We start from the raw sequence: 9481 nt of genomic DNA, 5'->3' as shown, positions 1-9481 counted from the left end.
GTGTATATCTTATAAAGTTATAACACTCTTCTCTGTAGTAGTTCCGGGCCGTGTGTATATCTTATAAAGTTATAACACTCTTCTCTGTAGTGGGTCTGGACCGTTCGAATATCTTTTATAAAGTAATATCATTTTTCTATTACTGGTTCCGGACCGTGTGCATATCTTATAAAGCAATAATTAGAGTTTTCAGTTACTGGTTTCGGACCTTGTTTATGTCTTGTAATGGGATAATTACACTTTTTTCGGTAGTGGTTCCGGACCGTGTGTATATCTTATGATTGATTGATTGTTTTTTCACGTTTCGTCGAGAATTTTTCACTCGTATTGCGATCGGTTCGTGTATCTTAAAGCGATGATTATACTTTGTATATACATGTATGAATAAATATTTAATCAATAAAATGCTTTCTTTGTTGTTTCATAGGGTGATAAAGGTAGCTAAGCATTGCAGAAAAAAAATGATAACCCGATTACGCGGGTTATGTAATTTTTCTGCAATGATTGCTACCTTCACCACCCGATGAAACAGAAAAAGACATTTTAAACGGAACAGCCAATGCACCTTTCGACCTTGATGATGCTTCATAATTGGTAATGATACACAGATAAGTGGTAATAAAAAAAACACCGGTTCGAACAAATTTGCAACAAACATGTATTCATTATTGCAGATGAAAGCAATGCCAATTTCAAAAGAAATATAAGAGAAAAGATGCAGTGAATGTAAATATAAGTAATAATAACACTTATACGTTACTGGTCCCTGAGCGTGTGTATATTTTATATAAAGCAATATTATAAACTTTGTGTATATTTTATAAAGCAATAATTACACTTTGTGTATATTTTATAAAGCAATAATTACACTTTGTGTATATTTTATAAAGCAATAATTACACTTTATGTATATTTTATAAAGCAATAATTACACTTTATGTATATTTTATACAGCAATAATTACATTTTATGTATATTTTATAAAGCAATGATAACAGTTTTCCATCATTGGTTTCAGGGCATGTGTATATATCATAAAGCGATAATTACACTTTGTGTATATATTAGAAAGCAGTAATTAACTTTTCCTATTACTGATTCCGGAACATGTGTATTTTTTTTAATAAAGCGGTAATCACACTCGCGTGCCAAAAGTATGTAATTTTTTAAGTCCCCTACCGACGAAGTCAAGGGGACTTAAAGTTTGCGCTCCGTCCGTCTATCCGTCAGTCCAGTTTTCCGCACTTTTTTCTCTGTTCTTGCAGATATTTATTTTATATTTGGTATGTGCCTTTGCCATAACAAGTTACAGATCAAGTTCGAATTTCGTCTCGGTCCGTTGATTTTTCACTTAGTTATTGCCCTTGGATTTAGGAAACTAGCCTGAATAATCAGTTTTCCAGACTTTTTTTGGTTGTGCTTGCAGATATTCATTTGATATTTGGTACATTGCTTTGTCATAACAAGTTACAGATCAAGTTTGAACTTCATCTTGGTCTGTTGATTTTTCACTTAGTTATAGCCATTGGACTTAGTTAAAAATAGCATGAATTATCAGTTTTCCGGACTTTTTTTTGGTTGTGCTTGCAGATATTCATTTGATATTTGGTACATTGCTTTGCCATAACAAGTTACAGATCAAGTTCGAAATTCGTCTCGGTCCGTTGATTTTTCACTTAGTTATGGCCCTTGGACTTAGAAAAATAACACGAATAATACAATTTATTTTCCTTACAAAATAAATCATATTATTATAGCAATGAAAAACTCAATCGCTCTTGAACCTGATAAAACTCCGGGAAAATTACTCTATGTTTGAGCATTGTGTCGTCATACTTTGACTTTCATTAAGTCACGTTTAGTACAACGGTTGTAAACATACTTCACAAATCAGCTGGGCGTAAAGACTGTTTATTAGAAAATCCCACCCACCCACTCCATATATTTTCTACTAATGGTTCAATTTCATAATATTCGTACACAGTAATGTATATGTATTTATAATCTTAAAATTTCAAACCATTAGTAAAACTCTTTCTGCCGTAGTTTTCTCTGTATTTTGCAGTTTTTTAAAAATTGTTCCAATATCCTACAAATGCTGCCAGATTGACTTTGGGATTTTTCTTGTGCCTGTCATTTGTTGTTTCACGAAGAGGGAAAACTCCAGTGGAAAGAACTTTCTCTCGTCACGGCCGTAACTGTTTTTTAAATGTGTATGTAGCAAACATAGGCGATATTTCGCGACGCTTTTGGCTTTTATAGATTTGATAGCATTATCATACCGAGTATCTGTTCCCAGTACCAGAATAATGTTGTCTATCTTTCTCAATCATAAAGCCAATAATGATAATGATAATATAGGATTAAACATTCTTTTTGAAGAATTTATCGATGTGTAAACTCTGGACATTTTACTCACAAACTGAAGCACTTTTATGTTAAGTTTGTGAGTAAAATGTCCAGAGTTTACACATCGATAAATTCTTCAAAAAGAATGTTTGACTCTTATAATTCCAATTCGTTTATCAACAATTTTAAAAGATTTGAATAGTTTCCCCTCCGAGTCTCCGTACATTACGTTATTCGTTTTCTGGCGCGTATGAATACATCGCGCTGTACAAAAAAATCCAACTTTGATAAACATTTATGACATTCAACTTTAATTTTCGAAAACTCACAACAAAACTAGTTTATAATTACTTGATAAGTAATGTTTAATTCAACAATTTTCGTAAATATTGATCAGAACACTGCAGAGACTGATTTCAAAGATTCGTCCTTGACACTGTCTTATTTACGCGTCAGTTGTTAAAGTGAAAATGACATTCTTTGAACATTGAATAAGATCCAAACCCAGCTAAATAACGGGGCTCTCGATTGATACTGACGTTCTGATTTGTTACAACACCGGGTACATCAGAAAGTGACGGCAAAACTGGATTTAAGGCTGCTGGAGATGGAGAAACAGATAATTGAGGTAGGTTTTTCTCCCTAGAGGCAACGCTGCCGAGAACCGAGCTAATAACTTTCTTTTGTTCACATGCTAGGGCGACGGCAATAAGATTTCAGGGATTCCTCGCATTTATGATCCGACATGTACATTATGTTTCTATCTGTCAATCCTGCGTCACTCATCGCTGTTATGGCAGTGGTCCTCAAGGAGTGGGCTGTGAACCTTTTCACTGTTGCATTTTTGCATATGTCTGGCATAAATGTAGAGAACTTTTTAGGCTTGACAGGTATATCGGAATACCAAATTGCATGGGTATCAGGATATTCCGCACGCAGAGCATCTTTGTTGCACTCATTAAACAGCGATAGCTTTTGGGTCAGTTTTAGAGAGGAAGGTTTTTAGTGATTGGACTGGGCAAGTTGATGTTCCTGTGGCATACATTCGTTTGTCCTCTGTCTCTTCTTTGTCTTCATAAAGACCTCCTTGGTGGTTTTTTGGTGCGTTTCATGTGTTATTGTCACATATTCAACGCCATTCTCATCTTTATCGAATTTCAAAGAGTTTTAAATTGACAGTTGATGGTGAAACTCGCAGCCACGGTTCACAAAGTGTATGGCAAGGAAGTACCAAACTCTAAATCGGAGTGCAACAGGGTTGTGATTTAATAAGTAGCTGTTAATTTTGATTAAATCCTCTTGAGGTATTGTAGGATGGTGCTTTGTTGGTCGCGATAGCCCTTGTTTCAAGTTGAATTTTAATTTAGAACTTAACATGGCATTTGAACTCTTGAATTCGGTGTCTTTGACTATATCTATTTGACGACCTATATCTTTCAAATATCTGTTGATAGCAGCTCTGACATTTTTCATTGAGTTTTTGTGATACTCAGCAGCATATTCTTCATCCATTTTCTTTGAGCGGTTACTCAGATTTTTGGGCTGTGCTTCAGCATAAAATTTTCGCAGATTTTCATTTAAGACGGCTGTTGGGACTGTATACATATCCAAGACCTGATGCAATCTTTCCATACACCATGTTGAAATAATATTATAAATTTATTTTTAATGCAGCTGGTCTACTATTCGAACAGTTCATCTACACAAAGTTATTCGGATAGATCATAAAACAAGACAATTTGCGACAACCTCTCTTAGCATTTTTAACTTTTCAACTTTAGGCCTATGTGTGTTTCTGACTGCTTTCAATATTCCATATCTCTATCCATAAATGATCATGTTTTGATTTTCAATTTAATGTCAAAACTGAACATTGACTGGTTTGAATTTGTGGTGTATACTTCACAGCATTAATATCATTATTGCAAATCATATACTAGTAATTATTGCTCACCATTAAAGAGACGTATGCCCCATTTAGTGTTTTTCTTGGTTGCCTCGGTATATTGGTTTTGTTCAATCTGATGCAAATCTTCTTCATTTAATGATTTAAATCTTGTAGAAGTACATGCATTTTGTCGAATTACATCTGGAATACTTTGGGGTGCAGCCTCTGTCGCAGTTTCCATCACTGTAGGGCTACCTGTTTCATTTTGTTGGGCACAATCACTCAGCATCTGATCAAACCCTTCAACGTCTGACTGTAGCACTTCTAGAAGTGTAATAACTTCCCCCGAGTTCATGTCGTCCGGTAATTTAACATAAAATGTTACCGGAGGAGCCTCAAAAGCTTCGCTGTCGTCGGAATCCATTGTTTACATGTAATTGCTTACATGTATAGTGACGTATTAATGCAGACGATACGTAAATTCCTTTTCGCAAATTCTTATATATGTGGGTTTTTATTATTTAAAAAAAATTCTTTTATAGATATATTTCGAGATTTTAAATTCATATCAATGCAAATATAGGTTTAAATCATATATTCAAAGTATGATCATTATAAGCGAGAACATGGGGCAGCCATATTGTTTACAGTGTATATTAGAAACAGGTCACGAAAGTAGTTCCGGATTTTCAGATTTATTGATGTGTAAATTCTCGTCCGGCTTTGTTTTTTGTCCAATCAAAACAACTGTAATAAATAAAATTGGAATTATTGCATAATGTCATAATGTTTAATGATATAATACTACGATGTATAATGATATAATGCATATTGTATAATGTTGGAATGCATCATGTATGCATAATGAATAATGTATAATGATGGAATGAATGATATATGTGAGGGCTCTACATTGGACAGTGGTTGAAGTCGTTCCAAACAATGTTTTGACTATTGAGCCCTCAAATGATAATATGGCATAATGATAATGTAATGTATATAATTTAGGGCTAGCCATTTATCATCCGGCAGCCCTACGGCCGTGGCCTCGTTCGCCAACAACAAAATAAATCTTATTTAACTTTACATTTGCCTTCATTGTCTATAATAATCAGATTTCCAGACTTTTTTTTATTGTGCTTACAGATATCCATTTGATATTTGGTACATTGCTTTGTCATAACAAGTTACAGATCAAGTTTGAATTTCGTCTCGGTCCGTTGATTTTTCACTTAGTTATGGCCCTTGGACTTAGAAAAATAGCATGAATTATCAGTTTTCCAGACTTTTTTGGTTGTGCTTGCAGATATTCACTTGATATTTGGTACATTGCTTTGCCATAACAAGTTGCAGATCAAGTTTGAATTTCATCTGGGTCCGTTGATTTTCCATTAAGTTATGGCCCTTGGACGTAGAAAAATAACATGAATTGTTAGTTTACATCCAAGTTTCTTATCTCTGTAGATAAGAATTAAGAATACTACACTCATTAAAACTTCTAGCATAGTAATACTACAATATAAATAAATTATTCATGATTATCTACATGTCACAGTTTATTGACTTGGTTAAAGACCTAAACCTAATCATAAATTTGTCTTTTTTCCTTGTCTAATCTCTACTCGAATAGTAGTTGATTTCCAATCATTCCTATCCTGGTTCCCCAATTTCTCCTTTTACCATAACCTACATAATGAACTTTGAATATTGTTGTGGTACAGTGATTTTTGCAACCGGTAGGGGACTATGTATTGCCATGCAATACTCTCAGAATGCTTGGTTTTTCTCGAAATGGCCGCCGTAAAAAAAATTCAATCGATATTCACTATCAATAAAATCCTATTCCACACTTACGAATTTACTTCTTTTTGTCATAAACAAGCCACCGTAAACTCTTTTTACCCTATGTAAACCGGAAGTAGTCATAACTTCTGCAAATTGTAAACAACAAGCATGGAACTAAAGGGCCGAGGACTTACCATTGATGAGAAGAAAAGTGTTATTTCACTATCTGAAATTGGATTGAAAGCGACAAAGATGGCAGAATATTTGCCTTTGAATACCTGAACCATCTGTTGGTTTTTAAAGCGATCTGGTGAGCGAGGCAGCATTGAAAATAAACATCGAAGTGGACGACCCCGATCAATGACAGTTCACGATCAAACGACTTTATGAAGGATCATTAAAAAAAAGACAGAAGAAAAATTTATCGGACATTTAATGGGGAATATAACAGGTCAGTGCCAAAAACAGTTTTTGGTAGAACGATTCAGCGTGAATTGAATCGACAGAAATATTGGAGGAGGACCGTGGCCAAAAAATTAGGGGTGGAAAAAATACTTCCGTGTTGTAGGGGGAAATTAACTTGGAAAGTTGACCAACACTGGAAGAATGTTATTTTAGTGATGAAATGACCATAGTTGTAAAACCTGAAGGTAACGTTATTCAAAGTTTGGAGGAAAATATCGGAGAAATGGAGGGGCTATGGTTTAGAATGTCTTGGACAGGGACCCTCACGCAGTTTGAAGTTGACGTTTTTGGGTGACGATTACTAACCATGGATTTGGAATATTGTCATTTGTTGACGGTGATATGAACTCTCAAAAGTACAGTAATGTATTGGATGAATATTTGTGGTATGTAATCGTGGAATATTTTGGAAATTCACATTGGCATTTCATGGACGATCATCGCTCCAGACAGACGGAAGAACAATATACCACCATTTTTTGGCCCCCCACAATCCCCGACTTAAATGTATGGCTTGTTTTGAAAAATCATTTAAAATCACTTAAAATGTCAATTTTTCTTCATCCGAACCAATGATGACTTATAACGGGAATGACTGTGTTCTTAGAATAATCTGTCAAAAACTTACCTCAGATTCCTCTATTCTGTCTACCAAAGCGATCGATGTCGGAAAGTATTTGTATCAAAAAGATTTACCCTAAATATTGAGTCAAAATACGAAGCGATAAGGTAAGTGTTTAATTTCTATTTAAAAGGTAAACAAAAATACATGTATAAGCGGTCATCTTGGGGATAAAATGACATACTTTGGGCAAGTGTACACTTTTCTCATTACTGACACAGTATTACTTCCATGGTTACTTTTAGAAAGAGTGTTTCATATAATTTGTGAAATTGTATTCCTTATTCTTGTTTTTATAAAGTTTAAACTATTTTTTTTAGAACAATTTATAAACAATTTCTATAACTATGGAACGCCATAGATGCTTAAGGTATGGTGCATCATATCACATGGTGTGTTCCATATAAAAAACAAAGTCGGCTCTGTATATTCAATATTGAATGGTCACCACTCCTTCTTATAAGGTGAAAGGTACATATTAAATGGTGTGTTCCATATAATAAAGGTTCTATTCACTACATGTGTGTTAAATGGTCACTACTTCTTTTTACATGTACGTGGTGAAAGGCACATAATAAATGGTTAGTAGCACATTACAAAAACTACGTCAAGTACATTAATTGGTGTGCAGCGAATTTCACATGGTTGAAAAAAAAAACCCACAATACATGAACATGCTTACGTCTGGTCACCTTACATTCCAAAGGGTGATTTCGTGATTAAGTTGGTATGAATACCATGTTGTGTAGTGCATATTCGGAAATAAAGTGTGCTTAATCAAGTTAACATGGTTCAATTATCAAATTAATGTGTTGAAGTACTATTGTACGGAGTGTCTGACAAAGGTTAAATAGGGCAAAAAGAATTTTGCTATATATGTACATGTACCATGTACTGTATGATGTTAACAACACGTTGATTGGTTAACTGTTAGAATTAGTCCGTGAAAAATATTAATCCGTGCTTACTCTACGTTATATAGTGACACACCGATCATAAACGAAAAATATAAATGTTGTTTATTTACCTACAGTTCAGAGGTGTATCAAAACGGCGAATTCAGAAATGGGTATGATGCTTGAAAAACTTCATTTAGACTGTCTTTTAAACAATTTTTCATTGCCACAGATTTCGCCTGATATTTGTCTATTATCCAGTCATGAAGTAGGTGAGTTAGGTGTTACTGATATGGGGACACTCAGGATGTGTTCGGTACGGTATAAAGCAGCCAAATAAAGTAAGCAGTTTCAGTGGACCTCCTGTATTTGTAATTCCCTAAAATCTTTATACAAAATCTAATTGAAGAAATTTCTGAAGATTTCGTCATATCTGATATAGCAACGCTTTTATCGGTGTCAGAAAGAACATTGTATCGCAAAATACTATTTCCAAATTAAAATTCTCAGACTGCACTGATGATGAACTCGACATTTGCGTGGCAAATCTAATTGTAGAATTTTCCTTTTGCGGTGAAAGTTTCCTTGGTCAGATTTTGAGAACAAGAGGTATACACATACAAAGGTACAGACTTAGAGAGAGCCGACATCGTGTTGATAACAAAGGTATAAACGAGCGGGGGAAAGGGTGTTGTCTCAAGAGGCGAGTATACAATGTCCAGGAACCGAATCACCTTTGGCACATTGACAAAAACCATAAATTAATAAGATGGAGTTTAATAATTGCTGGAGGAATTGATGGTTGTAGCCGTCTTATTACAATTTTAAAATGTCTAGACAACAACAAAGCTGATTCGTTGCTTTTCATTGTATTTTTTGGAAGGAGTCAACTTTTATGGGATTCTTCTGAGAGTAAGGTCCAGTAAAAGGCTTAGAAAATGTGGCCATTGCAGATTTCTTGGTAAAAAAGAGAGACACCGGTCATGGAAGCATGATAACGAGAAAACGTGTTCATAACCAACGTATTGAACGTTTGTGGAGGGACGTATACACAGGTGTGTTGTGTGTTGACTACCATTCTATCACATGGAGGATGAAGGAATCCTAGATCCTCATTGCAACTCTTCAGTATACATTCATCCTTCATATTAATTAACAACAAACTCCAGGTACAGGTATGGAGATAAGCTTGAGCATATCACAGGATTAGAACAGTAAAGTCCTCCCCATTAAATATGTGGATTTCGGGATAATTGCAGAATGCGGTTGGAGGAGATGAGGACATTGAGATGTATGGGGTTGTACTGGAGTGACAATTTGACGTCAGACGACACCGGACCTGTAGTTCATTATGTGTTGTCTCATGTAATGAGCGACGATTGTCGCATTCAGCTAATTGAAGGTACTCCAAATACCAGTACCTGGATTAACATCGACAGTGGGATTCAGATGAATTTACAAGTATTAAAAATTATA

At 34.8% G+C, this 9481-nt stretch overlaps 1 protein-coding gene across 1 annotated transcript; it reads left to right on the top strand.

The window, feature by feature from the left end:
• The first annotated feature begins 2956 nt into the window (after nt 1-2956).
• On the top strand, nt 2957-9113 carry LOC130047773 (uncharacterized). Its single transcript, XM_056143191.1, has 3 exons — nt 2957-2977; nt 8707-8815; nt 8959-9113. The coding sequence occupies exons 1-3, from the start codon at nt 2957-2959 to the stop codon at nt 9111-9113; spliced, it is 285 nt and encodes a 94-aa protein (XP_055999166.1).
• Nucleotides 9114-9481: the final 368 nt, after the last annotated feature.

Source organism: Ostrea edulis, chromosome 1, assembly GCF_947568905.1.
Source record: "Ostrea edulis chromosome 1, xbOstEdul1.1, whole genome shotgun sequence".
Lineage (NCBI taxonomy): Eukaryota > Metazoa > Mollusca > Bivalvia > Ostreida > Ostreidae > Ostrea > Ostrea edulis.
Note: the sequence above shows the minus strand (reverse complement) of the source record. Positions and strands in the feature narration are given on the sequence as shown.

Bases quoted from the DNA above. Each gene is read 5' to 3' on its own strand.
- LOC130047773 (XM_056143191.1), top strand. From the start codon at position 2,957: ATGGAGAAACAGATAATTGAG. The intron at 2,978-8,706 runs GTAGGTTTTTCT...TGTTGTCTCAAG, and splicing joins TGGAGAAACAGATAATTGAG to AGGCGAGTATACAATGTCCA. The intron at 8,816-8,958 runs GTCTTATTACAA...TGGCCATTGCAG, and splicing joins AGGAATTGATGGTTGTAGCC to ATTTCTTGGTAAAAAAGAGA.